We start from the raw sequence: 21136 nt of genomic DNA, 5'->3' as shown, positions 1-21136 counted from the left end.
ACTGTGGTTTCGTGTTCAGGCGGCTTTCTCTGTTCCGAAATTAAGAAATCCCGGGTGCTAATTTATACCTGCGCGACATCCGAGAAGATAAACGAAGCGCTGCTGCTGCTGGTTGCGTGTTCCGACTGCAACGGGGCGCTGTGCTCAGTGACTCAGTGTTAACGGATCATAGGTGAATTTGCCCAGATCACTTCGGGGGGGAGGATGGCATTAATTAACGAATCCACTTTAATACAAACCTGGGAAACGGGAAAAGATCACGACGTGAAACATTTTTACTGTTATTTCACAGTCCAAATAGAAAAATAAATGCCAGGGGACACACACAAAAGCTTAAAATAGTCTAAGCTCAGTACAGCAGTTACGAAGGTTTTAGTCACTAGAAGTCGTCATTATGAAATAGGTTTTGCTATAAAATGCACTATAAGCCGGAGCATTACATTTTTTTCGTACGATGGATGAGCAGTGCAGTGAAAGAGCACTCCTTCCTTTTCCTTTCTGTTTACATATGTTATAGAAACCAAGCCATACATATTTGAGCAGCAAACCGCAAATCTTGGCACAACCGACGGGTGAAGAATGCGCACACACGTCTTTCCAGAGCGTTTGCGAATCGGAACACGTTTAAAACAGGACGTGAAATCCTGCGAAGCTGCCCGACGAAGGAAGGCCCTTAGTGTTACATCACGATCACCTGATCAGTTAACGCGCACCGTTCCGACACAGCGACAGCGGGGCTTCGATTCCGCGGCGCATCCACGCCGACGGCCCAGGTTCCGTTATAACTTATTGTGTTTCCTAATAAGATGATGTGGCCCCACTGCGACCGACAGCGTTAAAGTTAAAGGGGCGCCGCTTTCGACCTCGGACCCGTGCTCTTGCACGATGCCGCGGGGGTCCCGGGCACGGGTGACGCCGTCGTCGGTCTCGCGCATCGGCAGCCGCGATCTGCTCGAGCCCGTTGCCCGGAAGGGGCTGGCGCTCCTGCCTTCTGCTCGCTGCTGATCGGCGGGGCTGCGAGTCCCGAGGCGCTCTCGGCTCTTTAGCCCGCTCCATCGCGTCGCCCGCCGTCTCGCGAAAAGGAGGTAAAATGGGCAACGCTTCTGCTCTTTTTCTTCTTTTTATTGTCTCTTAAAAGCTCGGGCGTTTTATTTACAGCAGCTACAGTGCCTGCGGGGGTGTGGTCCTCTCGGCTTGGCGTCCAGCGTTGCTGCGCTTTGAGTCGTGATGCGGTAACAATGTTTCCGTCCAGTCTCTTTGTAGAAACGCTGACTCAGATATTATATATTGATATTATTATTATTATTATTATTATTATTATTATTATTATTATTACTAGTAGTAGCAGCAGCAGCAGCAGTATTTCATTATTTGTAATGTGTCTTGGTAATACATTTCTGTGCGCTTCGTACGTGCTGTCCGCTAAATAATCTGATAATCATGCTGAAGATTGACAGACTAGGTTTTTTTTTTTTTTTTTTTTAAAAAAATAACAACAACAACAAACTGGAGAAGAGGCATACCTTGGCCTGGCTTGTAGTCTGTAGGTATCTACATGTGGAAAAGTCTTTTTTTCAGGGGCAGTGAGTGGTTATTTAACAGTATTTAGCTGACACATTTGCCCAAGGTGACTGACAGTGCTGCATACACCGCACTCAAAGCAGGGCACTGGGATAACATAGGACTGTGTCCGATCCTGTGATGTGCACACGCGATTTCTGCTGCTGCCTGCACAAATAAAGTAGATCGCAGTGTTTCAGGAGTCACTTTGATTTGACACATGGCACAGTGTGGTGTGCGACTGCCTGTGTGACCACCGACACACAGCTTCATTTGTTTCTTTGCTTTCTTCTTCTCAGAAGATACTGAGTGTGGTCAAAAGCCAAATGGCAAATGTCACTGTGAGAAGCCTACCTTTCAAAAATACCTCCTGATACCAGAGTTCCAAACCCCAGTAAAGTGGAGAGGGAATCATGTACAGCAACATCTTAACTTTACTCTCTGCTGTTCAAAACCTACTTGTTGCCTCCCAGTATGTTCTGGTGCTTTGGTCTGGAAACAGATTTTTCTCTTTGATCAAATTCAAATAAGTAATTGAAAACAGCAAACACAGCACAGTTCCAAAAAATACCCGCTCTTATTCATCACTACAATCCCGTTACTGTCATTTTTTACAATTAGGGAGGAAATTACTGTCTCGGTGCACGACAGATTGCTCATCTGTGATGAGAATCATCTTTAAAATTTTTCAAGTGAGATTACAGTACAAACGCACAGGAAACCAAATCATTAGAAGCTAAAACCAGAAACAACTGGTATAAAATATTCTAACAGGAAAATAACCTTTAAACCATAAGACTATTAGCAGTGATTACAGTAGAAATTATTATGTGCCCGGTAAATCCTCAGTAAAGTACTCTGAGCCTTATATCTGGTTCTGGTTTAACACAAATACCACTCTGCCCTTAAACTGTAATCACACCGTTTGAAAACGCATGCAGTCGTATTAGAACGCAAACAAAACGTGCTGTTCAAACTAGCATTAAGCCCACAATGAATTTAAAACATAAAAATCAAGTCAGTTAATTTCTTCAGATAATAGTTGCTTTCCTCCACAGCTACTAGGTGGGACTCTTCACCATGGGCATGAAACAGAGTATGAGGTTTGAACACAGAGGCACTGTCACACAGGGTTGTCTGTGACCAACAGTACAGGTCTTCTTATACTGAACATGAATGTCTGGTGTTGGAAGCACAGAGTACTGGTGACGGAGACCCGTTACCATGACTGGTTACTATGGTGACGTTTGTTTTAGTACCACCTACTTTACTGTCTCTCACCCTTTCTCTCTCTCCAGTGTGACCTTTCTATGAAACAACAGTTTTCTGAAATCTTGCAAATGTGCATGATTGAAACAAGGTTACTGGAGAGAGTCTTGGGCAGTGACCGCTGCTTCCGATGTCCCTACTCCTTTTAGTTACGTGGGAAAAAAATGTTTACTCATAACCTCAGTAATAACTTAACCCAATAGGGTAAATAGGTTTCTCTTTATTTCATTAACTTTTTATTCTTTGACAGTTGATCATTATTTTGTGTTCTTTAAATATACAGTGTATATAGTATGTATCTGTGTATATATATATGTGTGTGCGTGTGTTCTGTTATATTGTTGTTCTGAATTAGTTTGTGTGTACATTTTTTGCATCACATTTTTTTTATTTTAATCCTGCTTGTTTGCCTCATAACAAACTTCTTCTAACATCTTGAAATTCTTTGTATGTGTTATGCTATACTTCTGCTCTCTAATAATGCACATTTCTCCAGGATGTTCCAGTAACTAAAGGTCAAGAGGGCAAATTCCTGAGGGTAGGCTTCAGGGCTGTAAAAGGGGGTGCAGGATATGTGTGCTTAAGTAAGACAAAGCTCCCAGCAACATGAGGGTATAGACTGTTGTGACTGAGGTGCGTTGGGACTTGGTGATTCAGAGCAGAAAGGTAACATCTGGAAAGTAGTACTATGCAATAGATATTTCTTGAATCCACGTTTCCAGATTTCCTCCTCGTGCCTCCAAAAGGTTTCCCCAACTATGGAATCCGACAGTAGTGTGTGTACAATTTGATCCCCTACTTGCAGGTGTTCCAAGAACTGAGGGAGGCCCAGCAGTGGATCCCAAGTGTTCAGGGAAAGGGAAGGCAGCTGGGTCTCGTAATGACCAGCCACAGCTTCCCCACAGCCCGGGGGCACTGGGACAAGGGGAGAAGTGTGGACCAAGGGAACAGGGCCTGGTTCTTGGGGAGGCTGACCCACCTGCCATATCCGCCCCTATCCAGTGCTCAGTTGAAGCGATTGGATGAGCACCGTTACAGTAGTGCTGGATGTTCCCTGCTGGAGCCAGTCATGCAGTGCTACTGGGAATGGCTGGTGGGCCACGTGCCCACCTGGATTGCTCCCAACCTCATCACCATCGTGGGCCTGCTCACAAACATCGCTACAACACTGGTGCTCGTCTGCTATTGTCCCACAGCCACTGAGGAGGCAGGTAGCCCGATAGCGCCAAACACATCCATTCAAAGGGTCATTGTATTACTTTACATGGTGTGGGTTTTCTCCTAACTATTTCTAGTTCTCATTCAAGTGAGCTCAAGCAGGTGTGCAGCTGGGGACAGCTGGTAGTGTAGTGGATAGAGCTACTGCCTTTGGATCCAATGGAGGTTCAATCCCCACCTCTGGCTGTAATACCCTTGAGCAAGGTACTTGCCTTAAATTGCTCCAGTAAAATTACCCAACTGTATGAATGGGTAAATAATTGGAATCTTGTAATAACTCTAACCTTAACATTGTAAGTCACTTTGGAGAAAAATGTCAGCAAAATGAATTAATGTCTGTACATGTAATGTAATATATGTCCGTTGCTACAGGTATGATCAGGGCTTCAGTAGTGTTTGCTGAGCTCCACTTTAGTCAATGTGAAATTTTGGTTTATCAAGAAGAGTGGCAGGAAAGTGCAGTCAGTCCAGGTTGAAAACTAGCTACTAAACATTGTTTGTACAGTATGCGCTCATTTGAGCGGAACATAGTATTTCACAGTCATAGGTTGCCTAGTGCTAAGAACTTAAGAACTTAAATGACCCAGATTCGAATTCCACCTCCTAGTGTACCACTCTTGAGCAAGATACTTACCCTGAATTGTTGGAGAAAAAATGACCCTGCTGTATAAATGGAGAAATTGTTCTAAGCATCCTGACACTTGTCAGTCTCTTTGGAGAAAAGCATCAGCAAAATAAATAAATGTCAATAATGCTGAAGTAGCTATAGGGGCTCCGCAGTGAATCTTTGAATGGGACCTATGATATGTTGGGTAAAACAGACAGCCAGAGGGAGGCTATGAAAGTTGTCACGGAGGCTGTAGAAAGGGCATGTAGATGGCTCTGGGTTGGGAGAGGTGAGCAGCGGGTTCAAGATAGCAGTACCTGGATGCTGGCCACAGCCAGATCAACCCTGGTTGGGTTGCAAGGGCAAGGTGTCTGATGTTGAAAGACCCAAATCACCCACTGACCTCAGGGTTTGCACACTCTCTCTCTCTCACACACATACATATCTGCTTATAGGAGAGCCTATAGCTGTGAGTTTTTTGTGCTTTTTAGGCACCACAGTGGACATACTTATTGTGTGCAGGAGGCCTCTTCATCTACCAGTCATTGGATGCTATCGATGGGAAGCAAGCGAGACGCACTGGGAGTAGCTCACCGTTGGGTGAACTCTTCGACCATGGCTGCGACTCTCTTTCTACAGGTAGCGCCGCTTCCTGCCAGTCACCGCTTGACAGATGCCACAGGACTATTTGAGCAAATAAAATCGTGACCACAGCAATTTCCTGGAAAGCAGTAGTGCCCCTGTGCAAAAAATACTCTCCTAAGAAATATTAAATGCAAGATTTCCATATTTCAAACATCAAGTCATTGGCCCTCAGGTTGTTTTTTTTTTTTTTTTGTCTTGAAATGGTGGAAGTCCCCAGATTAACAAAAGAAAAAAATTGTTCTGCACTGTCTTTTTGTCCTTCACTTTTGTCCTCCTCTCAAACAGTGTTTGTGGTGCTGGGCACCTGCATCGCTCTACAGTTAGGCACCCATCCAGACTGGATGTTCTTCTGCTGCTTTGCTGGAATATTCCTCTTCTACTGTGCCCATTGGCAGACCTATGTGTCTGGTGTCCTGCGCTTTGGCCTGTGAGTAGCCTAGGGGTGACATGATGGGCTGTTAGGAATTAATAGAATGTTAGAATTACAAACTCATTGTAGAAACTTTTCTCCTACCATTAGAAGTTGCTGGAAAAAAGCAGTTGTTTGTCATCCTCTTGCTCTGTTTCACCACAGCATTGACGTGACCGAAGTGCAGGTGCTCATTATCGTCATGCATCTGCTGGCCGCCATAGGAGGACAAGCTTTCTGGCAGGCTCCTGTAATTCCCCATTTAATTTAGTCTTTTTTCCTTTTTTCAAAAAATTTGCATTTACCTTTTCTTTCCGAAACCTAGGAATCGACATTGTTTATATTTGTACCAAACATTTTCCCTGATGCCTAATATCAATTATGATTGCAAATCTAAGCAACTTGTTATTTAAAAATGCATAGTAAAATAATGCTGGTTTGCAGAACACCTGAAATGCTGAAATGGCTGATATGGGCACCATGCTTGTGTATATATACATATATACAGTATGTATATATATTTTTTGCTTTTCATATTTTTTATTTAGTTGTGTAATGTCCTTGCATCAAGTGACTATGTACACTTAAAGTACATTTAAACATTCATATTATGGATAATTGAGCAAAGGAACTTCATTTTGCAGATGGCTGGTGATTTTATCCTTCAGCAATCTCTTATATACAGTTTTTTTTTAAAAAAAAACCTTTATACCACCTCTGACAGTCCATTTACTTATCTGTCTGTAACATTATTTTATTCAAGGCAAAAAATGGCACTGTGGATTAATTCTGTTCATTGATTCCTTTCTTACTCCAGATCCCCATTGTAAACATCCAAATGAAAATAGTGCCTGCTCTCTGCACTCTGGTTGGCGCTGTTCTGACCTGTGCCAGCTATTTTCGGGTTATATTCACAGGGGGTGTTGGAAAAAACGGATCTACAATTGCAGTAAGTGCCATAGAAAGGATGCAGTGTTGGTTAGACTGGGGAGGATCCTGGAGCCAACCAGGGGCTTTAGGCATCTAATATTTTTAAGGGAGCAATGATACAGTTATGCCTTACATTGTTAAAAACTGATTTAAAAATGAACATATTTCTCTGGAAATATGATGTTGAACTCTTACACAGTTAAATTTGCAAGTGTTTCATTGTACTGGCTTTTTTCTCCTGCCATAGTACAAAACACATCGACATGATTGACCATTAACACTGCATGTATTCGCAATTAGGGTCCACACAAAAGCATTTTCAGGGCCACTGATGTTAGAAGCCATTTGATTTACATGTTATGCATTTAATTTTTTCTGAATTTTTTTATTACTTAAAATGATGTGTTATTATGCAGTGTATTTTTCTGCAGGGTGTGCGTCACTATGGAGAAAAGCATCTGCTGAATGAATAGTTGTAAATGTAAAATTAGATGCACCAGACAGTATTACAGAGCAAAAGTATCGGGAGAACTTTTGCCAGTTATTTTTAAATATGTACTTCTGTCACAAACACACTGCAGAGATCTTGGATATACTTCCTATGTCTTGAGTGGTACAGTTTAATTTTGCTGTCATTTTAATTTTGTTGGAATCAAGTTGTTTTTCAGTGTTTAACTCAAAGTCAGATTTTATTTGAGTGTATGTATCTGTTGCAGGGAACAAGTGTCCTATCTCCAATTTTGCACATCGGTTCTGTCATCGTGCTGGCTGTGATGATCCATAAGAAGTCAGCCGTGCAGCTGTTTGAGAGGCACCCATGTGTCTATATCCTGGCCTTTGGCTTTGTCTCTGCCAAGATCACCAACAAGCTAGTGGTGTGTTTGAGATAGTGCTCACTGGGCTCCATATACTCTAAGCCAGGTTTTGCTTCATAAAGTGAGTGCACTGGGTCCTCAACTCACAAACATAATTGGGGATAGAAGTAGGTTCATAACTCAGTTTAACTCCAACCACCTTAACAATATACACTTAATATTATAGACATCCCTCGATTTATTTGCAAGCTAGATTTTCTTTAAAAAAAAAAAAAGGTACAATGTTATAATGAATAAAAAATTAATTGTAAGACTTTTATTTACTTAGCTTCCATCAGATGGCAGGAAACATCATGGATGAGACTATCGCAAGACTTGTGTTTTTGTTCTTGGTTGAATTTTGCATCACCACCAATTTTTGAAAATAGAAAAATTAGGAAAATAAGCATAAACAAATGGAAATATGTTTATCTTTGAAAAAGAATAATTTGAACGTTCATAACATGAGGACTCAGTGTACATAAAGCCAAAGATCCTTATTGTTCTGACCTTTTTTGAATGTCATTCTATCTTTTGGTACTATGAATATTACTCTATTACATGCCAATTTCATAATCAAATCCTCAGAAAGGAGGTAATCGAGAGCTAACAGTACTTAGTAATCAGTGGAAGGGACAAGCTGATAATTACTTATAATTCTGTTAAGGCATATTTTGTATATTAAAGGCCATAAAATGCATTTTACAGCTTTAGAGATAGCTGTAAATGTCCTCCATCATGAGCGGTATGGTCCGGAGTATGCTTATTATGTGATTTCTGGCTTACCTCTTACATCGGCAGGTTGCCCACATGACTAAGAGCGAGATGCACCTGCATGACATGGCCCTGTTGGGCCCGGGCCTTCTCTTCCTGGACCAGTACTTCAACAGCTTCATCGATGAACACCTGGTGCTCTGGGTGGCATTGGTAGGTCAGGGCTGGTCAGGGCTGGTCTCTTGCAGGAGGCCTCACATCACCTGAAGATGTGTGCAGTAACAGTATCCATATAGCTACCAGCAACTGTTAATACAGTTCATTGACACATGACTGGATTTTGGGTGACCAAATATTGGAATGACTGCACAGGCCACTGGGTCATAATATTTTTTTAATATATCTTATCTGATATGTTTTTGAGAAAAAAAAAATCAGAGAAAATGGAAAGTAAAACTAATTTTATAGAGCAGTATTTATTATTCAGTTACTATAAAAATATCTGTTTTTGTAATAGGCTGTTTTGTTTAAATAAAAGAGTAGCAGGTAGTTTAGTGGCTTGAGGTGCTGCTTTTGGACTCACAGATCACATGTTTCAACCCCAAGTCCTGCTGTAGTACCTTGATAAAGGGTACATACCTTGAACTGATACAGGAAAAATTACCCAGCTACATAAATGGGTAAATAATTGTAAATACCTTAACAATGCAAGTTTTTATGGAGAAAAGCATCAGCTAAATTAATAAATCTAGATTGTTAGATTTAACAAGATCACATGTCCATGTCAAAATGATTTTTTAAAAAATAGTATGATAAATTGGAATGACTGGACCCCCCCTCCCCCCACACACACACCTTATTAGTCTGGTCATGCAAAAATGAAGTGTGTAGCCTTTTTTTATGGAAATGCTGCTTGTGTAGCAAACTGCTGCCATTGGTGAAAAGTGTTAACCATATTGTTAAGCATAACAGACAGAAGTCATTAAGAATTAGCTAAGCCTTGCTCTATCACCGTAAGTACTGTATGTGGTTTACACTCAATATCGAAACTTCGAAAACAAAAAAGTCGGGTTTATGAATGTTAGTCCTCCTACTTCAAATAATTGTACCCTGTTATTTCTTAATTGTAGTATATACAGAATTTAAAAAAGCGTTTTCATTCAACGTGGTCTTTCACTGATTAAAATGAAAAAATGTTGTCTCTCTTGTCCTCTGCCAGGTCTTCTCGGGATTTGAAATGGCGCGCTACTGTATCAGCGTCTGTGATCAAATCGCCTCCCACCTGAACATTTCTGTATTCAGGATCCAGCCTCGAACCCAGCTGCTCCAGCAGCACGCCACCGGTGCTCAGTCGTGACAGCACTGCGTGACCCATGTGGGTGTGCCCGCGCGGTTTTCTGCCGAATGGTAACGTGTTGTTATTTGGGAACTGAAGGCTATTCATAGATTACATCTGAAGAATTTGGAGACATGGGGTCTAAATGAGCACAGGTTATTTCAAGCAGTGCTGTGTGGGCTTGGTCAGTTACTATTATCTTTCCTGTTATCATAGAGAGAAGCTCCTGTAAAAAAAAAAACTGCAATTTCACTGAATATTTTGTTTTATACTTTTTTAAATTTAATCATTCAAGAATTATTGTATCCTGCCTGTAGGGACTCTAGTTCTATTAACTGCAGATGTAATAAACCTGTCTACCTAGATGCATTGTTTAGGGATGAACTGGGTTATTTCTTTTGGAAATTCAGGGGATTATGAATCCACTTTTTCATGAGGAGTAATTTTGCCTGTTTTTTTTTTTAAATTTAAATCACACTATAAAATATCACTTACTTCCATTCTAACTGTCTACACTAAATATAATTTCTAGCTGTAATGTACTGTTCGGTGCAGACACATCTGGTTTCTTCCAGCTCCTGACAAGTGCCACTGAAGAGGTTATTACTCTCGGAAGTTCAGATATATATATCTTGATCACAAAACTGGAAAACTGCAACCTTGCATTGTTTTCATGCCTCCCATATAGAATGTCTAAAGTAAAACATCAAAAGACACATGATAGAATAACTGTGTATTAATGAAGACGGCTTAATAAAGTGTTTTGATATTTTTTTTTTTGTTTACATGAATACAAAACTGAAATTTTAGTGCCAAGTCAAAAGCCCAAATATGAGCAGCATAGTTGTGTTCTAAGTACATATTTTTCTATATTTATTTTTATTAGGCATTTAAAGTGGGGATAGACCCAAAAATATAATGAACAAATAAATCAATATGAGATTAAATAATTACTTATGTGTATGTATTCCAAAAATGCACAGATATATTTATTGAATAATTTATTATATAATGTGAATTCACTGACTTGTTTTAGTGGTGTTTTCTGTTGTTTGTCAGTCTGTTTCACCTAAAATCTTGGTTAAAATTGGCATACAATCTTTAATCGAAGATAACCCAGCAACACTGAGTAGGTGGAACATCAGAAGTCCACTTAATTAAAATCAGTTTCCTCAATACCCGGAAATATATGCTTACCCAGTTCATACAAAGGGGCTACTACTCCTTGTAACACGTAGTTAGCATTTTAAAAGGTTATGGAACACTAAGAAACACTATTAATTTTACTAGTGATCTATGAGAGGATATACAATCTGTAGAGTATATTAAAAAGAATTTCAATAATTCTACTGCATACTAAAATAATGATAAAACAAGGCCCTTGTTTACCATAAGGCAAGGATTCTTATAGTGAGAATAATTTCATAGAACCAAATTCTTATCAGCCTTCTCAATTTCACATCTTTTGTTTTGAAGTTTCTCTGTGAACTACACCAGCCTCTTATGTAATGAATTTGCAAAGATACAAACATTTTTTTAGATTAATTTTTTTTTGTTTTAACGATGACATTTTCTTCACCTTTCTATTTTCTAAAATCTCTGTTGTGGAGTGCAAGTGAGCTGTGTTTCTGCACCTAGCCATTAGCTGGCTGCAAAATGCACTGAAAACTGTATAGGAGTGTGGGACCGCCTTCATTCAACTTCCTTCCACAGTATTTACAGCTCATGTCTGGTGTTTGTAAGTAACTGTGATCAATAACAAGATAATGAACACTGCACATGTCTATGGGTTGAATCTCAAAAAATTAAGCAAGCATTTTTGCAGACAACTTTTGTTTTCAGTCTTTGAGTTTTAATTTGAATGCTGTTTGAAGTTAATAATGTTAATCAATTAAATAACAGAATTACAATAGCTTTAGCCAAGATTTTTAGAGCACGGAACAACAAATGTTTGTAGTATTTACCTTTTGTTTGTGCAGATAATGAAGAAAGTTGAAAGTGCCCAGAAGCTAACAGACATTGGACATGTTTATGGGGTGAATCAGTCAAGTGTCAGCATTGATTAAGAGTTTTTTTTGGTGATGATGGATTTATTTTGGTAACTTTAATATTTGATGTTAAAATAATGAAGTGTCTTATTGGGAACTTTTTATTTATTATGGATTTATCTGGGGCTTTTACAAAACCTAACCAGCAAATAAAATCAAAGGACATCTGTATTGCTATGCTTTTATTGATTGTGAATTTGTGGTAAAAGTGAATTTGGGTTTGTGAACAAATCAAGTTATGAACAATATTCTGGGACTTCTGGTCCCAATTTCTTCCAAGTGATTTGTATGTTTTGAGTCACTTTGACCTCGTAGGACTACCTTTCAACAATGGATTAGAGAGTAGTCCCTTAAAGAGGGGCACAAGTGAACTGCCATTTTCCAAGAATTGGAAGAGGAGAAGTGGGACCATCTTCAAAGTTCTCAGTGAGCAGTGGAACTTCATCCAAAGCTTGCTGACATTTGGAGACCGATTTCAAGAACAAATCTGCTTTTAAACAAAATGGAAAATCTTAGCATTCCAGAGGCAGTAAACACTTTTGTAATAGAAGTTACCTAGCAATTGTTACTTTTGGAATCTGTTTCTACACTTCTAGCCCACAGGAATATTTTGAAAGATTTACTATTTCACTTCAGGCTGTGTTTTTCTTGACTCTGACCACCTCTGCAATTCTCTGCTTCATGCTGTAGAGTACCACCACAGACCCTCTGGTCACTGTGTGGATGGCTGAGTCTCTCATGTTTAAAGGTGGTAAATTGCTGTTGAAAGATTTTTTTTTTTTTGGTTGTAGAATAAATGCTCAAGCAAGCACATTTTCACAGTTCAAAACACTTTTGCTGCATTTTCATTATTTGTCTTAGCAAGTCAAATCCTAGCAAGAATTCTTTTTTGCAAATGATAAACCATTTCTTACGAATAAAGACTAATGTTACTGGCAAAAGATGTAGTATCAAGATTTCTTATTGTGTATTTTAACAAACTGCTTTTGTATAGGCACATATTTATGCAATTAAGTGTTTTGAAATCAGTTTTAAGTTTTAATGTGTATGAGCAGACCTGTTGAATGTGTTAACGGTATTTGTGTAGCACTTTCTAAGCAGTCAGTATTTATTAGCTTTAAGCAAAACTTTAAAAAAAAAAAAAAAAACCCAGCTTCCCCTACTATAATGGGTTTAGTAATAAGCCTATAAGTATGGTATGACCTAAGACTTCAAAAGGGATAGCATATCTTAAAACTAGGCTTAAATGTTTATCACTGGTATTTCGTTATACACTAAAGTTTTTGTATAAATTTTTAGGAACAGGTTACTCTCTAGCTGTCGGAACTGGCCTTAAGTCTGAAACATATTGCTTTTACTTTTTTTGTGAAATTGAAGCAATTTTTTGTGTTTAGCTATGAATGCTTCCACCGATATGGCTGACGCCCACAAGGTTTTTCTTGCATTTTATTTTAACCTTTATCTTTAAACAAATGGTTTAGTAACACAAATATTGCTACTTGTTGCCATAATTACACTTAAACATCCCAAAATTTGTCAACAATTTTTCTTTAAATTATACTAGAAATCACATTACAGAAAAAAGTATTTGTATATTTTAGTCACTGAATTTTAATGATTTAATTTAGATATTCTCTTATGTTACTTTGAGTTAGTTATCCATTTATACAGTTGGGTAATTTTTACTGGAGCAATTCCAGATAATTGCTCAAGTGTACCACAGCACGAATTGGGATTCGAACCTGGGTCCTTTGACTGCAATGCAGTCAAACCTCTCTCGGAACCTCAATACTACCTGCCCCATATAATCTAAATTACAATGTGAAAGCAGGTTTTAGCTTTTTAACTGACAAACATTATAGTGTAGCTTTTTAGCTATTGCTTAACTGTGCAAATTGCTTACTCCACAGTAATGCAGTATATTATTGTTTCCATTCATGTTTAAACTGATCTGAGTTCAGCAGATCTTGAGCATTGAAAACATACACTTGGATAATTGGAATTTTTCCCCCAGAAAGCATAGTTCTCATAAATTAGTTAATTATTAAAGGGATATAGTACAATTTATGAATTGACTATTAAGTGGTCAGCTGTAAGGAAATGCAGACAAGGAGGGTGACCTGTAACTGCTGAAAACTCATAACCTATATGTTGCTGCTCATGTTAAGTGCCGTTGAGTCAACGTCAACTCTTGGTGGCTACAGAGTGTCTCCAGAAAGTTCTGCCCTCTACTTGTCTTTAGTGTTTGAAAGAACTGTGTCCATTATCACTGAGAGTGAGTCCATCTGATTGATTGCTGGTCATCATTACGGTGTTATTCTTTTTCCAGCTTTCGCTGGATTACAGCCTTTCTGAGGGGATCTCATCTTCATGTCATCTCCAAAGTATGACGTCGTCTGTCTCCTGGCTGTCCATGGTGAAATTAAACACCAGAAATACATCTGCAGAACAGTTCAAAGGCCTTCATAGCCTTAAATAATGGATTTTAAAAAAAATTATTCTAATTTGCCTTGCTAAATAAAATAGCTCTTCTCCAAAGTCAACTGAATGTTCTCAATGAACTATGAGGAACACCGATTTTCCAGAGAGCGGACTCTACTATGAGAAGCCTGCAGCACAGAGGACACATATTCTGAAGGTTGTGCGTTGACTTCCTCTTGCACAACATGTAATTAACGCAGCGCGGTGCCCCAAACGGTAGCGCAAAGGAGTCTGGGAAACGTTTCCGGAAGTGACAGTCGCGGCTCCGAACTACTTCCGCTTCGCGAGCTTGAAGCTCCAAGCGCGGCTGTTGAGTTCCGTGTTGATTTGAGTCTCTCGGCTCAGCTGCGCTTCGGCATAGCGGCGGAGTCCCTGAACACTAGTATTTCGGTACCCGTTTCCTACCATGAAATAACAATACAATAGTGCTCGTCGCCAAGGTAAACAGGCTGCCTGCTTTCTCGATTTGTTTTACTTCATAATCATATTCATTGCCTTTCGGTTCCCGGATTAATTTCCTGAGCAGCAGCAGGTATGAGGTAAACGACCCGTAAAAATTGTGTACTTCGTGACCGAGGAGGAGGCTTTTTCGTTCACACAGCGGTGTGACCGTTATGTGCACCTCTGGAAGTTTACACACACACACGCACACTTTGCGATATGGCAGGGCAGTCAATCAGTCTGTGCTAGTTCAGACTGTGTGTGTGTGATTTTGACTGAATGTGATTGTGAGCGATTGTGTGTGTGTGTGTGTGAGAGAGAGACTGAAAGTGAGCGAGTGTATCATGTGGCGTCCAGGATGTCGCCTCAACGCGCAGACCCTACGTAGACCCATGATTTGTGAGAGAAAATTCACTTGTACTTTTTTTCTGTCTTGATTGTTATGACATGATCTGTGGCACCAGTCAGTGTTGGTACAGTTGTTTATTACCATTTTACCATACAGAGGTGTAAAGTTGGGGTAAAGTACAGCTCAGTGTGAACAAGTTCATTGGAGAGCTGAGAAACCCACAGGCTGTTGTTGAAGCAGTTTGTTTGATATTGGGGTTGTCATAGTGGATGTGTTCCAGTAGCCCTCTGCTAAGTGACATGTAAATGGGAAAAGTGATTTAAAAAGTAGTGTGTTGTGACGGACTAACGAATAAAGGCTTCAGGAGCTTGGGATGGAAATGGGTTTGAAAGAGATGAGTTCTGAGATCCTTCTTCAATGATGGATGGGGGGGGGGATTCAGCACATCCGAGGGACTTTGTTCCACCGTGCTGGGGCCGAGACTGGGAACTGATGCCTTTTAGATATTGGGCCCCACGTGAGGGGGATAAGCAGGTTGCCAGAGGTGGAGGAGCACAGTGCTCTTGCTGAGGTGTAAGGAATGATCACTTTGGAGGGCGTTGTGATGAAAGTCCTCTGTCTTGTGAATGATTTTGTTTTTTGTATTCTACAAATTTCTTCTCTTGTTAAAGTAATCGAACATGTACCCTTACATTGGTTTTTGAAAGTATTTCTGTCTCTTTTGGGAGACAGTACCACACAGGTGGAGGAAACAAATCACTTTGAATGGAGTTTTACACAATAAACTTTAGCCTGTATTTAGCCGGAATCCTGGAAACGCAGAAAAGCTGGTCCTCTGGCTCACTTGATACCGAGTCACTTGTTTTATTTCAGGAAGTACTCATGGTTGTTTGAAAAAGGGAAATGAAAGTGTGTGTTTGAGACACGGAAGGGTAGAGAGCAGCCAGGCAAACCCAAACGCTAACAGAACGTACCAGATTCCTTTCCCTGTTAAAGGAAGAAAGCAAGAGCTGCTGCTGCCTTTGAACCCAAAGGTTACAGGTTTGAATCCCACCTCCAGCTGTAGTACCTTTGAGCAAGGTACTTACCCTAAAACTGATCCAGTAAAATGACCCAGCTGTATAAATGGGTAAATAACTAACTGTAAGCAGATAAACATTGTAAGTTGTTTTGGAGAAAAGCATCAGCTAAAGGAATAAATGTAAAATATACAGACGTCAGCTGTTTCTCGTTTCTGTCGGTACAATTGTTTTTGGAATAGTGATTTTCATAACCACCTTATCTCAAAGCAGTTAAAGTAATCCCCAAACCAGGAAAAGTAACCTGTGAGCCTGAAAAAATGCTTCAAAATAATAATTTTCCTGACTGTCAGATGTCTCTGTTCATCTCCAGGTCCTTCTAACCTACACAGTGTTTGAAGCTGTAAGCAGCTCTGCTGTCGGACATGTGGTGGTTTCAGCAGGGCCTCTGTGTGCTGCCTGTGGTGCTGGTGTCATGGACCTCAGCTACATTCATCTTTGCATACATTGCAGCTGTGGTGCAGAAGCACGTGGACCCGTTGCTGCCATACATCAGGTATGGAGTCACTGCTGAGCATGCAGAGTAAAGGAGGACTTAACACAGAAGGCAGATTCAAAGGCAGCACATGATACTGTACCTTTGTGATATTAAATCTCCTTTATCCCACATTCTCAGCTGGTAAGTGCACTGCATGTGGACAGAGTGGAGGGCCTTACTCTAAAGGGTCTCTTCATGTTGTCTGTAGTGACACGGGGACGGTCGCTCCGGAGCGCTGCGTGTTTGGACTCATGCTGGATGTGTCATCTTTTTTAGGTATTGTCCCCTCTCCATGTGAACTGTCCTGTCTGGATGTGCATTAAAAACACTTGTTAATTGCACCTTCTGAATTTAAGGTGCTGTAACAAACTGAAAACAAAATTGTAAAGCCAATGTGAAATGCGGTGGTGGACAGTGGGGATGATAATTATATCCTCCAGCGACCGGATTTCAGGAATACTGACACTGAACAGAAAGAACCACACAACACATCAGTATAAGGAAAGTTGCTGACTACAACATAAATCACATTCACAAGGACAACAGTGCAAACACCACAATTAACTAAGAAACCAGCTACCCACCCTAAGCTTAGAACAGGAAACTGCTGAAAACAGAATAATTTACACAATACAACTTCAATGAACACAAGGTGCAACGCACCAAGGGAAAGCAACGGAATATGAGAATACTGCTTTCCCTTTGCCGCTACAGTATCAGTGTAACAAAGGGGGAAACTAAGAATTTCTCAAAGTTAATTTTCCAAAAGTTAGTTAACTTGGTACTTTATGTATTCTCTCAATCAATGAGAAGGTATTTGTTGTTAGTTCTATGGTCATTCATTGTGCTACAATAATACCCAAGTAGACTGACTTATCAAATCAGTAAAATAATGAAGAATAAGGGTGGAAAGTTACAAAGTACAGGAATGATTGGATAAACTGGGTAAGATGATATGAAATGTAGTTTCAAAATGCATTTTTCTATGCTTCGCACATCCCACGTTGTCCGCCTCCATGAAGTGCACAGAGCATCAGTTCGTTCTTGGCAAATAGTCTGTCTTTGTGTGGTTTTTGGCACAAACAATGGATTTATACAGTAAGACACAGCTTTTTTATTTCCTTTGTTTATTCCTCTCAGGTATCTTTAAAAGTTATCCAAACAGTACATTAAGGTGCCCACAACAAAAAGATGACAAGCTTAATAAACTAAAGTCACACAGGTCAAAATGAAGTGTTCTCCAATATTTCTTATTGATTTTGCAGGCATTGCCACTATTTATGTACGATATAAGCAGGTGCAGGGGCTGGTGGACCAGGAAGAGTCCCGTCTGCATCGGCTCAACCAGGCTGGCCTGGTTCTGGGCTGGATTAGTTCCTTTGGGATGTGCGTTGTAGCCAATTTCCAGGCAAGTTTGCACCTTTCTTTGTAGAGAGCAAGTCTGCAGAATTACAGTGTGATCACATGCTCCACATGCAGATAATTCTGCTTTTCTCAGTGGAACCGTGGCCTGTGCACATGACTGTGGGTGGAGATTTCTTCTCTTTCATAATGATTTTTTGCTCTCCAGTTCACTGTCTGTCCCCCGTGTCTCCGTTGGCTACAGAAAACCACCTTGTTCTTCATGCACCTGGTGGGGGCGATACTGACCTTTGGCATTGGGGCCCTGTACATCCTGGTGCAGACAGTGCTGTCATACTACATGCAGCCTCTTATCCATGGGAAGAACATTTTTTTTGTGCGGTTGGCGGTGGGAGTCTGGACCTTCATCAGCATCATCAGCAGTATCCATCAAAGTGCAGGACAGCAGAGCAGTGTGTGCTGGAATGAGAATAGAAGGAAGAGGGGAAGTGGCTGGTGGTCGAGGGGAGGGCTTGTACTTGGTAGAGGTGGATCTTGGTGATGGGGGCATCATTCACACTGGTAGGAGGCAGGGGCATGGTGGTTAGAGTTCAAAGGACCTAGGTTTTATATCCTACTTCCTACTGTAGTATCCTTGAGCAGGGTACATAGAGTAAAAATTGCCCAACTATATAAATGAGTAAAGAGCTGTACTAGTGGGAGCAAAGATATTACCCTTGGGGAGACACTTATTTTCAACTACTGCAGTTTTGTTGTAGCTCTTGACCACAGTGTTACAGTGTTTGTGTCATCAGTCATAATGTACAGCAGCCTGGTTGGGGTTGATGTGGAGAAGAAGCTGCATTGGATCCCAGGAGAAACGGTGAGTGCTCCTGTCCTAGAGTAGGGTAGAGCTCAAAGTGTATTTTCCTACCCTTGTGGGATCAATTTGCCAAAGGCAAAACCCTGGAAAATGGTATCAAGTAAAACGTCTTTGTCAGAAACCAATCTTTCAGTCCAAAAAATGAGTTCAATTGTAAGTGAACACTTTGTGTGTTTCATATGTGTCCTATGCATGAATGTCCCTGTGTGCCTTGAAGGTATGGGGTAACACCGATGTCTTCCTCTGAACGACAGGGCTACACCGCTCACATCATTAGCACCCTCTCGGAGTGGAACCTGGCCTTCTCATTCGTCAGCTTCTTCCTCACCTACATCCAGGATTTCCAGGTAATGTCATGTGCTAAATCTGTAATGTAGTAGAAATTGAGACATTTAAACTGATTTTGCCTGTAAAGTGAATATTCCACATACCTGGCCACCCAATGTTGTAAAACATTGAACCTGAGTTTTGAATGGAGGAGGAAAGGAGGAAAACTGCTGTTTACCTTTGAGAACCCTTAGTCTGACACTTTTTGTCCAGTGTAACTTGTCTATTAATACTCATGCTAATCACTCACGTTGCTCAAATCCTGCTGAAAAAAATATGTAAATGCATAAATGTAGATGTTTGTTTTCTTGCCTGTTGACTGTATTCTCTTGTGTTGTTGGAAGGATTGGAATGACTTTTTTTTTCTTCCCCTATAATTTGCAGAAGATAACGCTGCGTGCAGTGGCAGACCTGCAGAGCAGCCACCTGTACGACAGGCCGTACTATGAAACACCGCGCTCTAACTTAAACCACGGAGAGCGCTCACCTTTGCTTGCTGGTAGCATCTGAGCAGGGCTGCCTTGGTGGGTTGCTATTCTTATGTGCAGAAACACATACTGCAGGCGCAGCACTAACAGTAAGGCAGGGTTTCTAGTCTTACCTCAAGAAAACTGTTTCCTCTGTAGATTGACTGGACCGATGCTCCTTACAGCTCCTTGTTTACTTTTCTGGAACTAACAATGTGTAACACAGTTCGTTTGATGTGGCACTCGGGATGACTTTATCCTTTAATATAAATTTCTCTATAACCTGAAAGCCCTCATAAGGGATTTGTTTTTAGTCGTACTCATACTAATCAGTTACTTTATACTGAAGACAGAAATGGTTTAAAGGAATCATGCATTTCTGGTGTCATTTACTTTCCTGGGCCTGCTCTGGAGAAGACGTGCAGTCAATTTGACTGACTGGAACCATTCATATTGCTGCCGTTTCCCCAGAATTTCTTCTGTCCACACAGGGTCAGCAGGTAGTGCAGAAGTTAAGACCGTTTCCTTGCAAGTTTTCTGCCGTGCCTTAAATTGCTCCTGTAAGAATACCCTGCTGTAGAGGTGGGTACATCAGTGTAAATAACTTAAAACTGTAAACTCCCTTGAACAAAGGTGTTAGGCAAGTAAAGATAATGTAAAAATGAGCTCCAGTTGCAGCATGATTATCAACCAGTAGAGGTCACAAGAAGTTAAACTGTCTTATTCTGTTATGAAACTAGCTTCATTGAGCAGCGTTAATACTTGTTTAACTGACACTTCTGTCTATAGCAGCGTTCAGGTCACACGTACTTGTGCCATGACCAAAGAGAATTGGGCACACAAGATAAGTTGACTAGGGTATGACCTGAGTCTACAGTATGCACTTTAGGTGGAGTCCACTTACCTGCACTGATGCCTTATTTTTGTGTCTGAGAATGTATAGATTTCTTTGTGCCTTAAGTGACCTCCTGCTTTTCCAGTTTGACTAACTTTTATCGCCAGCTGTACAGTCCATAAATGAGGGGGGGGATGAATGAGCCCTTGAAAGGTGCTTTGTGGAGTTGTTTAATATATGAATAGTCTTATAGTCAGCTGAGAAATGTATAAGTAACAGTCTGGAAGCAGAAACTCTGGGTCTCTTTCACCCACCCCCCATCCTTTAGCTCCTATCTTGAATATACACAGTTTCAGGTTGATATTTGCAATTAAAATATTTTGTCTGTTTGAACAATTTTGTCTAGTTTTCTTTGTATATTTTAATGGGCCACCTGATAGTTGTTAGCGCTACTGCCTTTGGACCCAAAGGTTGCAGGTTTGAGTCTCACCTCTGGCTGTAGTACCTTGAGCAAGGCACTTATTGTAAATTGCTCCTGTAAAATTACCCAGCTCTGTAAATAGGTAAATTGTAACTTCAATACTGTAAGTCACTGGAGAAAAGTGTCAGCTAAAGGAATAATGTAAATAGATCTAAACATCTAGACAAAAGCAGGATGGGTGAAGTGCATATTGTCTTGAAAACAGCCCCACACAGGCTGCAGAGACCAGCTGAAATATAAAGAATAGGGTATAATGAAGAAGCAGGCCAATATAATGAATACACTGTTTCCCCGTTGGATTAGAACATGAAAACTAAACAAATTCACACCAAGAAGTAGAGGTTTTATTTATATACCAAATTGTCACATTTGAACTTTAAATGT

General features: G+C 40.4%; 2 protein-coding genes across 7 annotated transcripts; both read left to right on the top strand.

Moving 5' to 3' along the window:
- The first annotated feature begins 662 nt into the window (after positions 1-662).
- On the top strand, positions 663-10341 carry LOC108933777 (choline/ethanolaminephosphotransferase 1-like). 4 transcript variants are annotated; one of them, XM_029259081.1, is made up of 9 exons: positions 667-1085; positions 3635-4040; positions 5177-5293; positions 5585-5726; positions 5874-5958; positions 6526-6657; positions 7355-7513; positions 8294-8419; positions 9426-10341. In XM_029259081.1, exons 2-9 carry the CDS (start codon positions 3710-3712, stop codon positions 9561-9563), a joined length of 1230 nt encoding a protein of 409 aa, XP_029114914.1. In that variant the 5' UTR covers positions 667-1085; positions 3635-3709; the 3' UTR covers positions 9564-10341. The 4 variants fall into 4 exon arrangements, with proteins under 4 accessions (XP_029114915.1, XP_029114914.1, XP_018606602.1 ...); XM_018751086.2 differs by having other exon boundaries at positions 668-1085; positions 3635-4036; positions 5146-5293; XM_029259082.1 differs by lacking the exon at positions 9426-10341 and having other exon boundaries at positions 663-1085; positions 3635-4036; positions 5146-5293; positions 7355-7574; positions 8294-8368.
- A 4002-nt stretch (positions 10342-14343) lies between these two features.
- Positions 14344-20695, top strand: dram2b (DNA-damage regulated autophagy modulator 2b). Of its 3 annotated transcripts, none has more exons than XM_018750722.2 (8): positions 14344-14511; positions 16254-16436; positions 16627-16694; positions 17684-17826; positions 18025-18202; positions 18560-18642; positions 18897-18989; positions 19354-20695. In XM_018750722.2, the coding sequence occupies exons 2-8, from the start codon at positions 16306-16308 to the stop codon at positions 19477-19479; spliced, it is 822 nt and encodes a 273-aa protein (XP_018606238.1). In that variant the 5' UTR covers positions 14344-14511; positions 16254-16305; the 3' UTR covers positions 19480-20695. The 3 variants fall into 3 exon arrangements, with proteins under 3 accessions (XP_018606238.1, XP_029114618.1, XP_018606239.1); XM_018750723.2 differs by lacking the exon at positions 14344-14511 and adding an exon at positions 14805-14911; XM_029258785.1 differs by lacking the exon at positions 19354-20695 and having other exon boundaries at positions 18897-19085.
- Positions 20696-21136: the final 441 nt, after the last annotated feature.

This window comes from Scleropages formosus, chromosome 16 (assembly GCF_900964775.1).
Source record: "Scleropages formosus chromosome 16, fSclFor1.1, whole genome shotgun sequence".
NCBI lineage: Eukaryota > Metazoa > Chordata > Actinopteri > Osteoglossiformes > Osteoglossidae > Scleropages > Scleropages formosus.
This window is presented reverse-complemented; position numbering and strand designations above follow the sequence as displayed.

Coding starts and splice junctions, on each gene's coding strand:
- LOC108933777 (XM_018751086.2), top strand. CDS start 3,710: ATGACCAGCCACAGCTTCCCCACAGCCCGGGGGCACTGGGACAAGGGG. Junction 4,037..5,145: donor GTCCCACAGCCACTGAGGAG/GCAGGTAGCCCG, acceptor TGTGCTTTTTAG/GCACCACAGTGGACATACTT. Junction 8,420..9,425: donor TGGTGCTCTGGGTGGCATTG/GTAGGTCAGGGC, acceptor GTCCTCTGCCAG/GTCTTCTCGGGATTTGAAAT.
- dram2b (XM_018750722.2), top strand. CDS start 16,306: ATGTGGTGGTTTCAGCAGGGCCTCTGTGTGCTGCCTGTGGTGCTGGTG. Junction 17,827..18,024: donor GCGTTGTAGCCAATTTCCAG/GCAAGTTTGCAC, acceptor CGTTGGCTACAG/AAAACCACCTTGTTCTTCAT. Junction 18,203..18,559: donor CTTCATCAGCATCATCAGCA/GTATCCATCAAA, acceptor ACAGTGTTACAG/TGTTTGTGTCATCAGTCATA.